Source organism: Lepisma saccharinum, chromosome 8 (genome assembly GCF_977018435.1).
Source record: "Lepisma saccharinum chromosome 8, izLepSacc3.1, whole genome shotgun sequence".
NCBI classification, from domain to species: Eukaryota; Metazoa; Arthropoda; class Insecta; order Zygentoma; family Lepismatidae; genus Lepisma; species Lepisma saccharinum.
Genome location: NC_139236.1, coordinates 46,299,803 through 46,321,607, shown reverse-complemented (window position 1 = coordinate 46,321,607; position 21,805 = coordinate 46,299,803). Strand labels below are relative to the sequence as shown.

The 21,805-nt window shown below is 37.6% G+C and overlaps 2 protein-coding genes across 2 annotated transcripts in view; both read right to left on the bottom strand.

Moving 5' to 3' along the window:
* The window catches only part of LOC145991447 (juvenile hormone esterase-like), a 28,243-nt gene extending 9,454 nt beyond the window's left edge, over positions 1–18,789 (bottom strand). Inside the window, exons 1-7 of the mRNA XM_083127452.1 lie at positions 18,673–18,789; positions 9,898–10,083; positions 9,586–9,776; positions 9,045–9,219; positions 8,025–8,117; positions 5,197–5,300; positions 3,736–3,871 (exon numbers count right to left, since the gene is read on the bottom strand). Coding sequence (XP_082983578.1) covers positions 3,736–3,871; positions 5,197–5,300; positions 8,025–8,117; positions 9,045–9,219; positions 9,586–9,776; positions 9,898–10,083; positions 18,673–18,742 — 955 coding nt within the window. The 5' untranslated portion in view covers positions 18,743–18,789. The remainder of the gene's footprint in view (positions 1–3,735; positions 3,872–5,196; positions 5,301–8,024; positions 8,118–9,044; positions 9,220–9,585; positions 9,777–9,897; positions 10,084–18,672) is intronic.
* Positions 18,790–19,472: 683 nt separating this feature from the next.
* LOC145991755 (esterase SG1-like) lies at positions 19,473–21,797 on the bottom strand. Its single transcript, XM_083127808.1, has 2 exons — positions 21,580–21,797; positions 19,473–19,616 (listed from the first exon to the last, which is right to left on the bottom strand). The coding sequence occupies exons 1-2, from the start codon at positions 21,772–21,774 to the stop codon at positions 19,473–19,475; spliced, it is 339 nt and encodes a 112-aa protein (XP_082983934.1). The 5' UTR covers positions 21,775–21,797.
* Positions 21,798–21,805: the final 8 nt, after the last annotated feature.

Sequence of the window (21,805 nt, the reverse complement as noted above, 5' to 3'; positions counted from 1 at the left end):
AAACAAATCCTAGATAAGTCGGAAAAAAATAGGACACCGAAACTATGGAAAAGAAGTATACTGTGATAGAGAAACAAACACAAAGGAAACACCAATGACATTAACGCGGGTCAAACCAACACCATTTGTCGTTGAGAGCTGAACTCACATCCACGAACACGCTGAAATATTCCCATGGAATTCGTTATTCGTCTGATATTGAATACCCAATGATGCTTTCTGTTATGTAATAGACATTTATGAAGTGCCAGATTTCAGAAAACACACACACACATACGTAAAAGATATGCATAAGAGGTTGTTCATTTGGAAATGAATTTCCAAGTTGTATTTTTATGCTCTTGTGAATAGATGTAAAGGAAAGTGAAGTCTCTTATTGTTAAACAGAATTACAAATGTATATTTGCTTGAGGATTAATTTATCACAATATACATTGCAATTATACATTCAACATACGTTGAAACAGTACCTTTTGTTATGGACTTTTGGTGGATTTAAGACTCAACAATACGCTATCGAGAATAGACCTACAGTTTAAATCCTACCTAAAGTGGGATTCGAGCCACTATGTCCCTCCACCGGGTATCGATCCCAGTGCCCCTTTATTACAAGGAGACGTTGTTACCACTATGTTATCGGGGTACAGCGCGCTACATTATTTTCCAGTACACATTTATCTATTCTCTCATTATCATCGTCGCGATTAGCCTAAATTCAAAGCTAAGTAACAAAAATCAAATCAAATGCCATCAGTGAGGAAGGAACGTATTGCTCGCAGCCCTGTTTTTCAAAATGAAACCATAAAATTCAGGACATGACTCTATCCAAGTAGATAATATTACATTTTGTGTTTATCACGGTTATTAAGGTTTATACATCTTGTTTCGACTTATCTGCTGACTACACATTGTTCATTACTGAAAACTTGCTTTCAGTTTGCTGTGTACAGCGTACTCAATACAAAAAATATTTATTTTATACGTATACGTTTTCTGGCTTTCTAGACTCAGAAAGTTAAATATAGCAACATTCCATTCGTCGTTTTTCCAAAATGTTTGCAATTTTCTTATAACCACCATGCCTATTTCCAGGTTACTGCTTACAAACTTGAAATGTTAGATATGGCAACCAGACATTTTGTAATGTTTGCAGTAGTATACGTATGTAACCATTAAATGCGTATTTCAACTTCCTGCCTTTAAAATTGGGAAAAAGAATCGATATGACAACCCTGTATTTCATACTATTTAAATTCCCCTGTTCGGCTGTATACAAACAACATTCCGATTTTCGACTTTATACCTTCATGAAAGTAAACCAAATGTGGCAACTTACATTTTTGGTTAAGCCGGTTTTCAACTTTCTAGTGTCAAGATTTAAAAAAAAGTTAGATATGAAAACTCTGTATTTCAAATTAAAACGTTTCCTTATTGGCCGACGGTAACATTAATAAGCATGATTCCGAATTTCAGCTTCATACATTCAAAAATCGAAAAGTTAAAATTAGCAACCTGAATTTCCAATTACTTAAAACTTTTCCCTTTCGCTACATTAAAAGTATCATACATAACCAGCGTAAAAGAAGGTTAGATATGGCAATCATGCACCAGCGAGTGTTTTGCATGAACACCTGTCTGCCTTTTATCTTCCTCCGTACAAGTTGCTTCGCCTTTCCTCTGCGCGCTCCTAGCCTTTTAGAAGGTCGAATGGATTTTATGCAGCAGTTTCGCCAGTGTTACTCGAACCAATATTCCGGAATAACTCACTTCTCCCGCGGCGTGGACTGTAACGTCGGGCTGATATGCCGAAGTGCTTAGCCCGAACCAGAAGTTGAACAGAAATAAGTTTCAGTCGCGATCCCTGGTGGCAGGAAATGAGAGAGTGGTTCCATTCTCTCAACTTATAAAACCACAGGTGGCACACCTGCTATTGAAATATATTGTCCCCAGAAGTAGTAGTAGAGTAGTAAAAGTGATAATGAAAATGTAATAATAATAAGAATATCGCTCTCTTCACGAAAACAGTCCAGTGAAGATCGAAGCTTTCCCTTGCCTCCTCCACACCCCTGGCCCTCCAGGTTTGCCACACTTCTTATACGTTTCACAGTTGACACATTGCGCGTTGTGCAGTCACGGACACTGCCGGCTTGTAACGATTCCATTGAAAGTCAATGTATTCATTACAAGCCGGCAGTGTCCGTGACTGTACGTTTGCGGTGATTGTGCCTTCCCTGGTGTATTGTGTAAGGATTATTCCTTGCTTATTGGCAACACTGTAGGTGAGTGACGTAATCTTTTCTGGACTGTTTCCGTGGCGTTAGCTTTAGTAATAATCAGTTTTATAACAACAATAACGGGCGATTTTCAAATGCCGTACAAATTCCACAAACAAAATTACTAATGTACTCGGAACCTTTGATCGTTAGTTTTCTGTAAACACTCGTATTATCCAACCTCGGAGCGCTCCGGAGTCGCTCCGGAGCGGAGTGCGCAAGTTCTTAGAATTTCGCTCCTCGCTCCGGAGCGGAGCATCACCAGGTATCGCTCCGCTCCGGAGCGGAGTGAACCGTTTCCTAAAATTTCGCTCCTCGCTCCGGAGCGGAGCGCGAAATTTTTCAACTTCATCTGCTCCGATCCGGAGCGGAGCGTGTCAAGATAGCGCTCCGCTCCGGAGCGGAGTGAACCATTTTCTAAAATTTCGCTCCTCGCTCCGGAGCGGAGCGAGAAATTTTCCGATTCCCGCTGCTCCGCTCCGGAGCGGAGCGGGCTAAGACATCGCTCCGCTCCGGAGCGGAGCGAACCATTTCTTAGAATCTCGCTCCTCGCTCCGGAGCGTGGGCAACAGTCGGAGCGTTGATCCGCTCCGCTCCGAAACCCTGCTTTAAACTGTAGGTCCGAGCCCAACTAGCCTTTCAGTGCATAAAATTGGAAACTTAAAACAAAACTAAAACTAAAAAACAAACCCTTAAATCAGAATATATATGCATATGACAAGGGCTGGAGAAATACAAAAGCAAATGCATGTAACAGAATAGAAATGATCAGATCTTGCTACTAAGCCTAATTCTAGCATAACTCATACAAAGCAATACAATGTCAAATGCCCTATTAGCACGACAGTAGTGTGAAATGGGAAAAGTAAAAAAAAAGCAAACCAAGATAGGGAAAAATGGCCACTCATAACAAAACTAGAAGGCATGCAAAATCGGCATGATTACGCCTGTCCTCTCCTCTCCCATATTGTAATTGGAATCCATATTTTTCAAGCCCATATTTTCTACATTAGAAAACGAAGCAACCGCATAATACAATAGGCCCGACCCTGTGGCCGAGTGGTTAGCACATCGCGCTGCGACGCCAAGGATCCCGGGTTCGAATCCCGGTTGGGCTTGGTTGTTTGTGAATGTCCATTCATCAATTTCATCATTTCATCACTCATCCCCATCTTCGCAAATTAGCCAAGAGACACAAAACGCGAAGTAAAATAAACTAAATCAAATCAAATCAAATCAAGCATAATACAATAATCCATATATTATTTTGTAAGTAAATTTCCACGTAATTGTCTACATGTCCCTGCTTCCGATCACTCTGCATCCTTCAACATCCTATAGCCTTTCATTCATCAATCTCTAGAACTAAATTTACCGTTTCAGGCTCTCAGAATTAATAGCATTAGTATAATAACGTCTCCTAATATTTTACGTATTTTCACGCCACCATGGGCATCCTTACCTGCAATATCGTACTCGTTAGGGGATGAGTATTGAGGCTGATAATAGTTGAAAGCGTACCAGTAGGTCTTCTCGTATCTCGAGTTGATTTGCATTGCCCTGTACGTTGGTCCTCTCATGGAGGTGAGGCTCATTAACTGTCGAAAGAATATACAGGGTAATTAAAAACGAATGGTGTAACTTTACGCAGTCATTATGACGTAACTATTTATGATAGAAAATCAAACAAGTCCTCAATATAAAGAAAAAACTCTGGAAGTTTTGTTCTCACTAAGTGGGTTTATGCTTCTTGCCGTTGTTCCACCAGGATCGCCAGTGTTGCAAAATTGCTTGTGACCAGTAGAATATGTATTGTGTGTTGGAGCTATCAAGAACTGGTTCACTCACAATGGTGCTAAGAAAGTTACAACTGTGAATTGTTAGTGTCTTCGAAACCATGGACAATGACTTGATGTCTCGTGCAAAGCATATACTTGATTATCGTTTGCATGTTTACCGCATTACACGTGGTTCCCATGTGGAATCTTTGTAATGTGAGTCATGTGAGTAAAACTTCCACAGTTTTTCTTCATGTTGATGCCTTCTCTGATTTTCTATCATAAATAGTAGCGTCATAATAATTGTGTAAATTTGCAATATTTATTTTGAAATACCCTGTATTGCTGTTTAGTACGATACTCATGTGAGATATTTGGGGAAGGAGCAGTCGCCCTTCTACTTTTTGCCCCTCACTGTGGACTCTAATGCTAAGCCTTGTCTACCAAGAAAAAGTTCACTGTCCACTTAAAATAATTGTGTACAAGATTATTCTGTGACTTGGTGATGTAGTCTAATACTATATTTAATAATATGTACTAATAATAGAGTCTATTAATATAGATTAATAATAATAGTTCAAAACTTAAAGTAAAATGCGCAACTTTCGCCATGGCATGCTTCTTTACTTCACTTGAATGTGTCCATATTTTGAAAGATAGTGTTCCTCATTTCAGTCTCTCTGTAGCATCTACAGGGCTCGAAATCCGGCCTGGGCATTGGTGTTCTTTATGCGTGTCCCTTCATCAATTTCATCATATCATCACTCATCCGATTAGCCAAAAGTGGCAGCGAAGTCAAATAAACCGAATTAATCAAGTTACGTATCTGTCTTTAGCATGAACCAAGACGGAATTTCTGTAGGTGAGTCTCTCAGGGACATTGAGTAAACGTAAAATAGATACCCGGTGGAGACGCATAGTGGTTCGGATCCCACTTTAAACTGTAGACCCAGTCCGGATTAGCCTTTCCGTGCATAAAGTGGACTCAAAACCCCAACTCAATCGACAAAATCAACCAACCAATGTACTCGCCAACAGTATTGAATCTTACCTTTAAAATCTTTCAGATTTCACGTTCCTTAAATTTATGTTGGTTTTCACTCTGTTTCTAATTATATAATCATCTGCCTTCCTCTGAAACTTACGTCAACAATGCCAGGGATGAGATCCTCAAAATTCTCCATACTTGCGTTGCCAAAATACTTCATTTGAATAGCATCTACAAGTACATGACCAGGATCTGGTATACCTACAAAAAATTTAAAAATATATTTTAGTAATTCCACGAGGGTTATGTACTTTAAAGGCAATGGTGTGGGAAATTATACTAAATTATATCCAAAAAATTTTGGACTGGTAGGACCACCTGGACAAAACTTTCAGTAGCGCAATGCAACGGTAGATGGTAATACTGCCGTATCTTGGGAGTCAGTGTAAAATACTTACGCAGTTTGATGAACGCACTGAATGTTTACGTCCTTTTATATGGAGTCGTGTATGTGCTCTATAGCGATTTCACCGTGTATCGGAGAAAGGAACAGCTAGTCTGCATCAAATTTTGTGAAAATCTCCGTAAAAGCGCAACGGAGACTCTGGAAATGATTACACAATGATTCGGAGAAGAAATCATGATCTGTACACGTGTGTTTGAATGACATACACGGGTCATGGACTGTTAGACATCCGTTGAGGACGACAAACATAAAAGGTCCGTCCGTCAGCTACACAAACAAGAAACAAAACAAGAAGAGAGAACAGTGGTTTAATGAAGAATGCTCAATACTAATACAGGAGAAAAACAACGGTAGAAAAGGATCCTTCAACGGAGAACAAGACAAGTAGTGGATGAATATAGAGAAAAGAGGAGAGAAGCAGACAAGATATGTTGAGCCAAGAAAAGACAGCTTGAGAGAAAGAGAATAGAAGAGTTAGATGAAATGAAAGACAGAAATGAGGTACGAGAGATTTATGAGAGAACAAGAGATCTGAAGAAAGGATACCAACCCAAAGCAGTTTTCTACAAGAAAAGAAGGAAACCTCAATGGAGACAAAAGAAAAATGATGAAAAGATGGCAGGAGTATTTCTGTGAATTACTTAACGGAACCAATTAGGAGGATAAAGAAGAGGGAGAAAAGGGATGAAGAAGAGGAAGAAATAAGTGAGGAAGAGGAGGAAGGGATAATACCAACTTTCGACAAAGTAAAAAATGCAATAAAGTCTCTAAAGAATAATAAAGCGCCAGGAGAAGATGGCATAGAATCGGAGCTGCTGAAATATGGTGGAGAGAGAGTGAAGAAGGCAATATATGAAGTGACAGAAGAAGTTTGTATAAAAGAAGAAATGCCCAGAGACTGAACAATAGGAATAATATGTCCGATACATAAGAAAGGGGATAAAGCTAAGTGTGAAAACTACTGCGCCAAGTGCTGGAGAAGTTCTACGAGTATACCAAAGAACTTCACCAACTATACGTCGATTTTAAACGAGCATACGATAGAGTGAAGAGAAATAAGATCTACAGTATAATGGAAGAGTTTGGAATCCCAAGGCATTGATAGGACTGACAAAAATTACAATGAAAGCAACAGAATGTAAAGTCAGAGTTGAACAGGAAGTGACAAACATGTTTAAAGTAGAGAAAGGACTGAGACAGCATTGGAAAAAGTGATCCGACAACTGCCAATCAACCCTGGAGAAACGATATTAAGTAGACTAGCGCAAATAGTAGCATATGCAGATGATGTAGCTTTAATAGCAAGGGATAAGCAAGCTATGGAACAGAGTTATCAAGTGTTAGAAGAGAAAGCTCAAGAACTAGGACTGGAAGTGAACACAAATAAAACCAAATATATGAACATGGGAGATCCAGAAAGAGGCAGAAGAGAACCTTAGATAAGAATAAATGGAATAGAATATGAAAGAGTGGAAGCTTTTAAATATTTGGGCTCAATAATAACAGCAGATAACAAGACAGCTACAGAAATACAGGAAAGGATAACAAGTGGAAATCTATGCTATATTTCTTTGTAAAATATGTTTAAATCTAAGAACGTTAGTAGGAACAAAAAGATTAAAATATATACAACGATATTAAGACTCATAGTAATGTATGGTTCAGACAGTTGGGTGATGTTGGTGAGAGAGGAAGATTGGTTGTTAAGGTGGGAAAGGAAAATACTGAGAAGGATATTTGGAGCGGTAAGAGATAAAGAGCGATGGAGAATGAGAACAAATTTGGAAGTACATGAATTGTTTAATCAGCCAGATATTGTAGTGGAGATGAAACAGGGTAGAATACGATGGGCTGGGCATGTTCAGAGGATGGAAGAAGCACGGGTTGTCAAGAAAATTTTCAATGGAAAACCGGAAGGGAGGAGGAGAAGAGGTAGACCCAGGAAAAGATGGATAGAGGACGTGGAAGAGGACCTAAGAAGATTAGGAGTTAAAGGATGGAGAAGAAAAGCAGAGGATCCAGATGAATATAGAGAGTTAATCAGGAAGGCCAAGGAAGGACCTATATGAACTGTAGCGCCGACCAGGAGGAGGAGGAGGACTATTCATCGCCTTGCTGACGAGTGGAAAATAGTCATGAGGCATGCCAACGGAAAGTGACTGCTGAATGTCAGCGTCAAATTTTTGACGAGATCCTGGAATCTGATCATAAACAGCAGCATGTTGACTTCTGACAAACGTCTATGTTTTCTTCAGCTATAGACTGATTTCAGAACACTAGTCGTCTGGATAATGTGCTTCAGATGATGTCTGAAAGTGTAACAATGCCTTGACTTTCATGTATTGTAAATGAGTTTTTGAATGTTTTATGAACCATTTAGAAAATAATTTTCTGTAAAAAGCAGATTAAACATTTCCTTTGTGTTAACAATGCCATAACATAACATAAATAATTTAAATTCTCCATCTTTTAAATATTGAAATTAACCGTACGTACTACTGGAATATGTATAACTTTACCATTTTGTCTCAACAAAGCTTCTACTAATCTGTCTTCCCTCAAATCAACATCCGTGGTGAAGTTGTTGGGTTCCAAGTAGCTGCTTGCATACCCTGAAGAAAGACAAATAGAACGTAAGCTTGCCATTTGTACATTGATTGAAGTTGTCACAAATATTCCAATCTTGTTCTTGTAATATGCGTTAGAAGCTATACCCAATACTAAATAATTTTTTGAGGTATGATCTGATATGATTATAGCAGCAAGTGGAAGAAAAATTTAGCTTTCTAAACAAGCATATGAATCAGTTTTAATAAATAACATATCAACTACGTAGTTGGAAGTGACATCTAAATTTTCTTTCATAAGAAAATCGACTCTCCATTATTTTGTTCGTAATGTATTCACAAGTGCGGAATATTAGGAGATGTAATTCACTTACATTTTTTATATATATATAAGAAATATTAAGAATGATATGGTCAGGAAATAGAACTAAGACAATTGGGTTGTTTGAGTGCTGTCAGAGCATATTATGCATATGTTCCATCATATTACATTTCTTCACATTTGAAGACCACAGGAAAAGAACGTGATTTGTCTATTTTCTTGATTTTACAGGAGGGGACGGTATTTTCTTATTATGAACATGTTCTTTCCCTGAATGGGGAAAAAGTGTTATGATGTAAAAAGCACGTTCTATTCTTGTGCAATTTCGAGTTAGAAAGACCCTTCACAGAGCTATTTGATAGGACCTTTACCTCAATTTGGCTAAAAATGGACAAGGTACGTTCTTTCACTGTTGACTAGAACAATTTGGTCTAGTAGTGAAAAATAATTTTGAATACTTATTTGTATACTTTAAAGGGTATAAATGGGTTCAAATATCTCATATACGCGTATATCAGTGCCTCATTGAGAGGAAAATTCTTACAGCAATTATTTCAATGGACATGCCTGATGCAGCTTTTTTCATTGAAAGTAAAGTATAACTTAGGTCTATAACAATCATCAGATTTACTTTCACTGTTGAATCTTACCTAGGAAAGATCCAAGTCCTTCATTCTTTGTTGTCCCAGACATCATAGGGACCTTGTAGTATCTTCCTGTCTCGTATAACTCAACGGGGTCTTCTTCCAAAAACCTGATGTCTCCAGCCGTTTGGATCACTACAGGTCCAGCCGCAGACTTCTTGCCCAAGCGACTTTGTTCATTCTGAAAAGGCAAAGATTAAAAGTTAGAGTTTATCAGAAATTGTATATGATTTATTGTGTATTATGTTAGAAAATATATTCAACCGTAAATGGAATCCATAAATATTTTTGCACGGCCTGCTGCGTTAGAATAAAGATGCAAATTCCATTTTGGCTTAAATCAAGTAATGATATTAGAAAAAAGAAGCAATTACATATTGGCTTGAATCAAGTAATGATACAAATCGAAAAGGACAGTTGCCAACTGCTCCTGTTCCTCGAAATGATATTAGATGAGATAACGGTATCAGACGTACTTGCAATACGAATTTTTGCTTAGCGACGTATAGAATTGCATATTCACTGGAAATTCAACAGCAGAACCTACCTGGTATTGACCCAGTGCCGAAACAAGATCTGCAGCAGGCGCTGAGCGGAAGCAATTGGCAACGATAGTAAGATTATCAAGGGAACATCCAAGAATTTCTGCGATTTCAAGGGCGGTTACTTCAGGATTCCTTGCCACCACTCCAGTGCCGAGAATTGAACCACTTTCAAGTATGGCTTGCTGGTAGAGATCTGTCGAAAGCGACACAATTTTTATTTCATTAGAGAACGTTGAAGATCACAGGACAATGATGAACAGAACTTATTGAAAACTTGACTTTAAAAAGTGTTGTAATCGTCTGTCCATACTCACTTGCTGACAGAGGGCTGACGAGATGGAAGTGGACACTCCAGGACCCTGCACTCTGACCCCAGAGGGTGACGCGGTTGGGATCTCCACCAAAGATCCTGATGTTGTTCTGAACCCACTGCATCGCCTTCAGTTGGTCCAGCATTCCAGCGTTCCCAGGGATATCGTCTGTTTGTAGAGAAAGACTACCTGCAGAGATAATACAGTTATCAGAAAATAATTTATCAAAGAACATTTATTTATAGTGAAATTTTTATTTGATTTAAGAACTGAATAATGTTGTTACACATTACGCCTTGGGGTTTCGATTTTCAATCATTTGCTGTAAAAATTGCATGATTTGAGAATTTAGATATCATCGCATGTTGATATCTATTATTAGAGGAAGTTCCAATGCTGGAAGAAATAAATGTTTTCATCTTGTATCGTCATCACATATTTTATAACATCTTCTTAGATTGTCGTATGGTGGTGAATCATTTACATTAAGAGTTGTAAGGAGTTGAACACTGAAAGATAGAAGAGAAGACAGGAGAAACTTACTTACGTATACTTGATATCACTTTAACAAATAGAATCCCCAAATCATTACGGTTAAAACATAAAACATTTAAACATATAAAAATATTCAAAGGGTGATGTCACCTATTGGCCTAGTTGGTTGTATGATAGTCACAATATCGGCATGGGTGATCCTCTGTGCGCTCTCTTCATCAATTCAATCCAATCACCATTCATCTTTATTGTCATCTTAGCCAAAAGAGGAACAAAACGACGGCAGGTGAGAAAATGCTGCAAACTACAAGGATTGTGGTTGGTCATGTGACTAGCACAATAGTTACAATGTTGTGTTATGTTGAGTTATGATGAGTTTGTAATGTGAATTTATGAACGTACGTGTTGTGTTATGTTGAGTTATGATGAGTTTGTAATGTGAATTTATGAACGTACGTATTCAAAATGAAACAAATGACTATCGAATATAGTAAACAGTTTGTAAAAAGTTATGTACCATATCTAAGTTATGAATACAAGAAATATTAATATTGGAATCTAGTTTTATGTTGATAAAAATGTGTAGGTTTCAATAATTAGGCGACCCAGTTTCCAGGATTCGAATTAGTAAGTGTTTAGCTATACGTTTTCTTAATAATATTGTTAAATAATGACAGATAAAGGGAAACGATCAACACGAAAAGGACACACGATTGATGAAAGCTTGATTTCTAGCAATGAGGAAATCAATATTGAAAATTTGGGTTGTTGTAAGGATCCAGATAAGAAGGCTAAGTGTATAACTTGTAGCAAATGTGGAAAGTTATATCACTATAAATGTCTACAGTTAGCAGCGTTACATTCCAGTAATTCTGATACATTTGAACAGTACTTGTGCGAAGTATGCGATCCGATGTTTGGCCAGCATGGGGCTGAACACAATAAAGATACTAATTTTAATGCATTATTGGAGACAATAATTCATAAAATGGATGACGTTCGGTTGCAGTTTACAGAAAGTCAAGAGCAGATGAAACAGCACCTTACAGACAGCCAAGCGCAGATGAAACAGCAGCTCACAGACAGCCAAGCGCAGATGAAACAGCAGCTTACAGACAGCCAAGCGCAGATAAAACAGCAGCTTACAGACAGCTAAGCGCAGATGAAGCAGCTCACAGACAGCCAAGCGCAGATGAAACAGCAGCTTACAGACAGCCACGCGCAGATGAAACAGCAGCTTACAGACAGCCAAGTGCAGATGAAACAGCAGCTTACAGACAGCCAAGCGCAGATGAAACAGCAGCTTACAGACAGCCAAGCGCAGATGAAGCAGCTTACAGACAGCCAAGCGCAGATGAAACAGCAGCTTACAGACAGCCAAGCGCAGATGAAACAGCAGCTCACAGACAGCCAAGCGCAGATGAAACAGCAGCTTACAGACAGCCAAGCGCAGATGAAACAGCAGCTTACAGACAGCCAAGCGCAGATGAAACAGCAGCTTACAGACAGCCAAGCGCAGATGAAGCAGCTTACAGACAGCCAAGCGCAGATGAAACAGCAGCTCACAGACAGCCAAGCGCAGATGAAACAGCAGCTTACAGACAGCCAAGCGCAGATGAAACAACAGCTTACAGACAGCCAAGAGCATATGAAACAGCAACTCACTGATCAAATGAAAAAGTTTTCTGAAAGTCAGGAGTTAATAACAGCGACTCTTTCAGAAAGTTTCAATCAGTCTCTTGTTACGTTTCGCGCTGAACTCCGAGAAGAAATAAAACAGGTGGCTGATGCTTGCAAAATAAATACTAACGCCCTTAAAAATGAGGTTAAAGAGAAATTAAGTAGTGTGCAGTCTAATATAGAATCACTTATTGCAAAGACTTCTTCTCATCAGGAACATCTCGTCGAACTAACGTCACAAGCGGAAGAACAAGCCTGCAATATAAGTGCTGTTAAAATTACACTAAATGAACAACAAGTATCTATTTCTCGCTTAGAAGATGAGATTGGTGTAATTAAAACTAAAATAGGGCACATTAGTAGTACAAAAGTGTTAGCTCCTGAGAATGATAATGCACCAACCGTTGATAAAATATCTGATGTGTCTGAAGCCAATCAAGTCGATGTCAATTCTCAAACTGCACAAATTACTCCAATAACAGCTTTAACTAGAAACCATATTAAGAGAAAGAAGAAATTTGTTTCTTTTAAAGGCAAACATACAAACGCAAATTCATCCGATACAGATGTAACAGATTTTGGGAGTGAAGATTCGAATACTACGCATGTAAAGCAAATGTACAAGGGCAAGAGAACGAAGAGAAGCAGATTAGTTAGGGAGCGTTATCAACCCATCAATAATGCTAATTGTAAAAAGTGTTCAAGTAGTTCTTTCACTAATTCATATGTTACACGAGATTTATGTGGTTGTGATAATTCGTTACAAGGGCAATTTAACACCGGTTCTGTTCACAACTCGCCTGACAATTGCACTAGCAATGTCCATGCTTGTTTCCCGGACTGTTCAACAAATGCTACGACTACGGATTCTATTAACTGTAGCATTCATACCAATTCCTGCCCATTAACAGTTTGCAGAAATAGTTGTGTGTTAGACAATAATTCTGAACGAATTAATGCTACATATAATCGCGGCACAGGTTTTGGTACTGCCAGAAGTAATGTACACTTCATAAGTCCGAATAATCAGGATAGCACAGTAGTAACTACAGTACCGTTTGACCCAATGACACCTCGTCTTCAGAATTCGATGACTTCGTTGAATAACCGTCCTCCACAAGCAATAGTAACTGGCTGTAATGAGACTATGCAACGCATATTAAAAGTGAGTGACTTGAACCTACTCCCAAAGTTTGGGGGAGATTTAGAGAAACAAAGTCCTAGAGACTATATTGATCAGTTAGTTTCAACATTCAATCTAATGGGAGTTCCGGAGGAATACAGGCTGAATAGTATATATAAGTGTTTTTACGGCAAGGCTTTGTTATGGTATAATTCTCATAAGAAGAGATTTTCACGTTTTCAGGATTTCGTAGGAAAGTTTTTGGATCACTATGCTTCTGAACAAGTAGTACAAGCACAATTGGCAGCTCTACGAACAAGAAAATATGGTCCCAATGTTGATGAAAACTTAGCTACTTTTGCATTGAAACTCTATTCTGCCTATTCAAATTTGGAAGAAGACCCATCTGAATCTGATATGATTCAGTTAGTGTTGCGACAAATACCGAGAAATGTGTCAGAATATGTGTCATGTCATGACATACCAAGTATGGACAGACTGATATCTATTTTAGACAGAATTGATTTGGTTCATTCGGGAAAAAACAAATCTTTTAGAGTTCCAGAGGACCAGGACGAATTTATGAGAAGAAATAAGACAACCAAATTTCTGAACAACAAATCCAAACAATCATTCAATGTTGGACAAGTTTCTGTCAAAACGCAAGATTTTCGTAAGACCAGAAATTTTACATCTTCCCAAAATACCGAACCTACAACAATTGGTGGTGCAAGTAGATTTTCGAGCAACGTTCAGCAATCAAATCCATGCTCAAATCAACAGATCCAAAATACTTTACGAAGGGATGAAGGCTTTTCATCTCCGAACAGTGTTCAACAAAATACATAAAGTGGTTATAACAAACGTCCAGTAAGGAACCAACGTGGTAGATGTAATTGGAACACGGTACGAATCAACACTGAACAATCTAAACAACAATCTCAACCTTCTTTAGCTGAACCGTGGTTAAGGCCTTCGCAGAGTATGCAGGTGAATCCATCTGTACCTTTACCCCACTGGAATGCAAATAATTTAAATTCCATGGTGCAATATCCTACTCAACCGTGGATATTCTCTCCCTGGACTACACCATTTACTTCTTGCAGTACTACAGTAACTCAGCCAAGTATATATCCAGCGAATAACTCTTTATGTTATGGTAATAATTCCAATTTGTTACCACAACCCGGGACTAGCAGTAACGTGACCCAAAGTCAAGTACCTTCGAGTAGTGGAGTGTGCAATTTAACAGGAACGACTGCTAATACAAGTGAACACTCATCCTTAAACATGTAAGGCAGAGTAATGAGCTCCGGTTCCTCTGTCCAGTTAATTACAAGGAGCATATTCATCACTATACTCCAAAATCAATTGAAGATAATCTCAATTTTCAGAGCAACACATCTATTTTTCCTAACCATTCGGAAAAGGAAGTTCTTACTATAAACTTTGTACTCGATTGGTATGAAGCTGAACCAGAATGGGTAATGGACGATGACGGTGTTCTTGTTTCAAACAGAAGAGTTATTGTGTTGCCAGGTCAAATTTGTGATTTAACCATGAACTGTATTATTGATTGTGGGAGTCAAGCAAATTTAATGGATTATGCAACTTGGTTAAAATTGAAAACTATTATTCCTACTGCTAGATTAGATTCAGTGGATAATGTTAAATTATTTTCTTTTGCTGGTGACAAAAGATTTAGAGTTATTGGTTCTAAGAATATTAGTTTAATAATAGCTTCAGAGCACTTTCATATAGAGTTATATGTTATTAAGCAGTTACATGCCGAAGTAATATTAGGATTGCCATTTCTTTGGCGCTTCGAAGCAATAATTGATTTCAAGAAGCAAAATATCACATTATCAAGTGATAAGGGAGTTCAATCTAATTATGTTTTAGAAACGACTGACACATTCCCTTCCTGTTCTCTTCAAAGTAACTTTGTAACATTTGCTAAGAATTCTGAGGAAGAAGAGGATGAAAACTACTTAGCATCGGAAACCGATCTTAAAGCTTCTTTAGCTGATAATAGTTTGTTGATTGCTACTGATGAAATGTATGATTTATTTTTTAAGTTATTGTTAAGTTTCAGAACATTGTTTTCTGATAAACCAAGGCAAGCTAAAGTAGAGCCTTACGAGATTAAATTAAATACAACAGAAACAATTGTGGCTCCCATATATCCTATACCTATAGCTCGAAGAGATGATTTGGAGAAGGAACTCACTAAATGGAAGTCTTGGGGAGTCATTCAAGAATCGGCTTCACCTTATACAAATCCGCTACATATAGTACCAAAAGCTGGTGGACAGTGGCGGCCGTTGTTGATTTTCGTCGTTTAAATAAACATGTGATATCTCCTCTAGCGTGTGGAACCGATTAATGAACTACTTCAGAGATTCCAAGGAGCTACAGTGTTTTCAACCTTGGATTTATCATCGGGTTATTTCCAAATTCCACTTACAGAGTGCTCTTACAAGTATACGGCATTTTCATACAGAGGCCGACAGTACGTTTTTAAATTCTTGCCGTTTGGCATAACGTCAGCAGTATCTGTTTTTGTGGAAAGAATGAATCAGATTTTTAATCCATCTACAAGTTCGTTCCTAATCTGTTACATAGATGATCTTCTTATATTTTCACCTGATTTGTCTTCTCATTATGAGCAATTGAAATATGTGCTAGAGACACTTCATAACGTAAATATGTCTGTAAAATTGTCTAAGTGCAGATTCATTAGGACTGAAATTAAATTTCTAGGACATATAATATCTGGCACCGAAATAAAAGTAGATCCAGAGAGCAATAAGGCAATCTCCGAATTTCCAGTTCCAAAATGTAAGAAGGATGTTCGTCGTTTTCTGGGTTTGGCTAACTGGAGGAGAAAATTTGTGCGAAATTTTGCAACTGCTGCAGCTCCTTTGTATCAATTACTGAAAGGAAACTCAAACTGGTGCTGGACGGAAGATCATCAGCAGTCCTTTAATAACCTAAATAAATTAATCTTATCATCTTCATCATTAGGACAACCTGATTTTAATAAGGAATTCTGTATTAATGTAGATGGTTCTAAGATCGGCGTAGGAGCAGTACTTTGGCAACCGGATGAAGATGGAAATGTAAATGTCATTCAGTATGTCAGTCGCACTTTGAAGGGAGTTGAAACCACGTACAGTACACATGAAATAGAATGCCTTGCTATTCTTTATGCCGTGGAAAAGTTTACAGTGTATATTACTGGAAGACATTTTACAATCTACAGTGACCACAAATCGTTGTGCTGGCTTGAATCAGTAAGGACACTGAACCCTAGGTTGAACCGATGGGCACTTAAGCTACAATCATATAACTTTACAATCGAACATGTATCTGGTTCTCAAAATCCAGTTGCTGATACGTTAAGTCGTTATCCAATTAGTAAATCACCAGTAACTACGATTAAAGAAATGTACGTAAATCACGTAATCTCTGATATAGAACCCAATTTCTGGCGAAGTGCACAAGAGAAAGATCTGCTTTGTTCGTCGTTAAGAAGAAAATTGGAGTCTGAAGAAGTAAATCTGATAATTAAAAGGAAGTATTCCGTTCATGATGGCATACTATTTTTCAAACCTTATGTAGATGATGATTGGAAGATAATAGTTCCTAGTGCTTTAATTGGAGATGTTTTGTATAAACAGCATGATTTAAAGGGACATTTCGGCTATTTTAAAATTTACGATTTTTGTAAAAGGTTTTATTATTGGCCTAAAATGCGTAAAAGTATTAAGGACTATTTAAGAAACTGTCTTTCATGTGCAAGGGATAAGCAATGCACCTTTAAAATTTCAAAGGAAGAATTACATGTGTATTCAACCAAACCTCACTACTTACTTTCAGCCGACTTAATTGGTCCATTACCTTTGTCTAAAGGTTTCCAACATATATTAGTAATTGTAGATGTAATGAGTAAATTTGTGATGGTTTATTGTCTTCGACGTGCAACCTCAAAGGAAATAATTAACAAATTTGGAATTTACTTTAATCATTACCCAAAGTGTAAGGTAATTCTCACCGACAATGGTTCGCAATTTAAGTCAACTGAATTTAAAAGTTATTTGGATTCTGTGAGTGTTAAACATGTGTTAACTTCACCATATGCACCTTTTGCCAATCCTGTCGAACGTTACAAAAAAGAGCTGCTGAGACTATTGAGAATGTTTTGTAAGTATAACCATAAACTTTGGTTTAATTATGTGAATATTGTCGTTCATCTATTGAATAATTCAAAATCGGAAACAACCGGTTTCACACCATCTGAACTTTTTATGCATGTTGATTATCACGATGAAATAATAGACAAAATAAGTTGGCCAGATGACTTGAAACATTTACCCTGGAAGACAAAGTGTATAATGGCTGAAGCAAATATAAAACAGAAAAACCAAAAGATTAAAAGGGATTTTAATGAACATAAGCATCGGATAAAATCTGGTGACCTGGTTCTTGTTAGAAACCATCTTAAAAGCAAAGCTATTAGTGATAGCATTCATAAATTTTTCAGCTTGTATGTTGGTCCTTATCAAGTCAAGGAAGTTAAGAATAACCAAGAACATTTAATATCATTGTCGACGCCAGCAAAGGAACAAAAGCAGAACTTAACAAATCTTAAACTTTTTAATTGTACAGAAGAAAAGAGAAGAGCAAAAAATGAGTAACCCAAATGATTCTTGTGTATAATGTTGTATTTATTTTCTGTTCTCAATGAAATATTTGTGTATATTTATGAAAGTCATAAATTTTGCTTCCTTGTATAAAGAGAATATGACAAAGAAAATTGCCTAAATTATGTATGAATGGCATGCTTGAACGCAAATATTGTATTGCGTTAGTGTTTGTAGAAAGCACTGTGTAATCGTGCCCCTTTTATTGTAAATTTTCTTCTTGTTCGACAATTTAATGCATATTGATAATTGTCTCACGCAGAAAATTTTTCCTAAGAGAGGGGATTATATTGTGACTAGCACAATAGTTACAATGTTGTGTTATGTTGAGTTATGATGAGTTTGTAATGTGAATTTATGAACGTACGTGTTGTGTTATGTTGAGTTATGATGAGTTTGTAATGTGAATTTATGAACGTACGTGTTCAAAATGAAACAAATGACTATCGAATATAGTAAACAGTTTGTAAAAAGTTATGTACCATATCTAAGTTATGAATACAAGAAATATTAATATTGGAATCTAGTTTATGTTGATAAAAATGTGTAGGTTTCAGTCACAAAGCAGGGAGAGTTGATCTGAAACCTGAAAAAATGGAAATTAGAGCTAAGATGGAAGAATAAGACCGCATATGTAATCAAATATCCGAGATTTGCAATGGTTGGAGATACATTGGTGAATGGTGAAAACTTATAAGTTTTCTGGAACAGTATTACTCCAAATTTTAGCAAATCCTATGTACCTCTTATGAATTAAAATGAAATATACTTCACCTAGAAGTCCAAGACGATACTGGATGCTCACAAGCACAATCTCTTCATCCATGAAGAAATCTGGCTTCATTTCCGTCCTGCTGGATCCCGCCGTGAAGCCGCCTCCATGGATAAACAGCACAACAGGATAGCTAGCGTCATCAGAAATCTATAGAGATTATACAAGTTGTAAATGCGGCTGTGACATTAATTTTTTCAATGTTTTTGAAAACTTTACCTATTAATTATTTTGCATTTTTGAAATCCTTTTTTTATCTGTTGGAGAAGAACGTTGTTATTTAGGAAATTCAGGAAAGTAAAAGTACTACACAAAAAAATGATAAGCAGTATCGTGAGGGGAAGAATAATTATGGTTGATAGTAATGGTCTGAAAAAAAATGCTTACCTCACTGAATGGGAAATAAAATATTTTTTAATTAACGTCTAGGATATGTCAGCGTTCTATTTAGGATTGAGTATTTTTAAGGCACAAAGTACTAATAGAAAGGAATACCTACAATTGCCCTTATATACTATGCGCCTTAGGAAATTCTTTATTTGAGGCAGGGTTGTTACAAAAGGAGAGAAATTTTAAGACAAGTAATGATGGACATAGTGCTTTGTTTCTATATTTGTACATTTCGAGGGTTCAAGCCCCATAACCCCCCCCCCCTTAAATTCTCCATTGGTATCTACTTACGTGAATAACAACCCAAGAAATCTTTATTTTCATTGATCTTCAAATGATATTGTTTCCTATTCGTTGTAGCTGAAGTTCTATCCAAGATTCTAAATTCAAAAAATTATTCTTGACAATCTTTCTATCTTACCTGATGCGTGTAAACATCCAGCGTTAAGCAATCCTCTACGTCACCTTCTACGTCATCCATTCCACTCTGAGGGCATCTTCTTCCTTCCTCGGTTACATCCAGAACATCTTCCCAAGGATCAAGATCCACGGGGGGCTACATGAAAGGTAACCAACATATAAACGAGAATCATACTTCCATTATTAACGTGCCAATTTTATTGTTTACCCAATTAGGACGGGAAGAGTTTCATTGTGTCTTTTGTGAATGTGCTACCATAATCAAAGAGTTATCATATTATATCCAACATGCTGCAATCTTCCTCGACAACCCTCGGACATTATATAAACAAAATGCTTTTACTTGTGCATGTTATGTGTCCGATGGTATGGAGCCTCTCAACGGCTGATTATGTGATTTATTAAGCCTGTTTCAGTTAAAGACTTTTAAAGCAAGTCTCATTACTTTTCTGTCATACCTCGTATTAAATGTGACGGCTACAATTCTCTTCCCCTTTCCGAAAAAAAGATTCCTTCCTCACCGCTACTCTACATTTTTCTGGTGTTATCATGAAACATGGTCGACTTCGATCTGATGTTGTAATAGAGAATTAACACCGAAGCGACAGGCGGCACGGGTCGCTTGAAGATTACACCAATCGAACACAGGCTTTGTACGGCCTGTCATGCGGCTACGGTGCGAAACGTTGATTGGCTCATTCCCAAACGCAGGGGTGCCCATCCCCCCTAATATTATGTCATGCGTCTCCTCCAAATTCGCGACTCAAACCACATAGTAATCCCCACAAAGTAAAGCTCAGGACGATAATATAATACGGTTCCTCTTTCAAAGAACCTCCGCCCCCACCCCAAAGTTTTCTTGGGGTGAATATAGTTATTTTAGTAACCCATAACAATAGTTACGTGGATTTTATCTGCAGTGCAAATTTAACTTGTTGAAGTAAATTTTTTCTGTGACGTGAAGTTAGAAATGCGGATTCCATATATTTTTGTTCCAAATTATGCACCTGCTGTAAATTAAGCAGTATACCAACTCTAAGCATTAAGTGATGTTATAAATGAATATCGAGAATATCGCTTATGTCTTGTAATGCACTTATAGGTAGTATAAAACTTCACATTCACCTCAGCAAAGCGACAAACAAACACGCATTCTTGAAACACATAATTGCGAGCGAAGCGAGCAAGAAAATTTTTATATCTATCTCTTTGCAGGCTTTCAAATTAAAATGTGGTGTCAATACTTTCTTAGGAACCCGACATAATTAATTAGTCTTTTCCAGCTTCTCTTTTGGCACGATCGGGGTCTAAACGTCAATAAATACAGTCTTCAAAATTTAAAGTTCGAACTCTCTCTCCACTACAGAAATTCCTTCACAACCTAAGGTTTAACACTTCATCAAAAGCTTCCTATCTCCCTCTTTAAATATAATACGCAATCCTACCACCATAATTTCCAAGCCAATTTTAGACTTACTGTTGATATTGAAGAGTGGCGGATATTGCCTCCTCCAAAAAATTAATTCTCAGTCTCCACACAAGATTTTCGCAACAGTCTAAGACAATAGTAATACCCAAAAATTGGATACCCCCTCAATGTAATGCACAATCCCCCTCTAACTAAAATACCCGCCATAATCTAAGTCCTAGAGATGGATACTGCCCCCCCCCCCCCCACCAACGTTTAATTAAGAATCCCTCCCAGAACCCACGTGTAAAATAAGACTTAATATTTTCTAGGTGGATATTTCTCTCACCCCCCCCCTCCCTCCCTTCGATAACACCCTTAAATACTTTCTTTTCTTCATGTAATAGATTAAATATGGTGCATTTAAGGTGTAAACGTTTTACATATATTTTGGAAAAATATATAAATGTTGAATTTTATATTAATTGAAGGGAAACCCCCAAAAAAAAAAATTTCGATGGCGCAGCCTGCGCCATAACCCACACCCCCCCTGTGGGCAACCCTACCCAAACGGCATGTGTTCCGTGTCGCTTGTCGCTTCGCTGTGAAATCTCCATAAAACAACATTATTTGCATATTATTCATGCCGTTGCTTGTAAAGACAGATTATTTTGAAAGTATTCGTACTCACCAAAAATCTTCTTTCTCCGCTCGGTGGTTTTGCGTACGGTACACCAAGGAAGGCGAAGATTGTTCTATTCCCTCTTGTCACTGCTGTTCCCCCTCTGAGCGTCCCTAATCCAGGAAGCTCAACAATGGGCGATTCTTGAGCAATTGTAGCCACTATTGTAACCAATGAAACCAACCAAAAGAGTCGAGAATTCATAGCGCCAATTCACAATCTGCGTGTAAAAAGG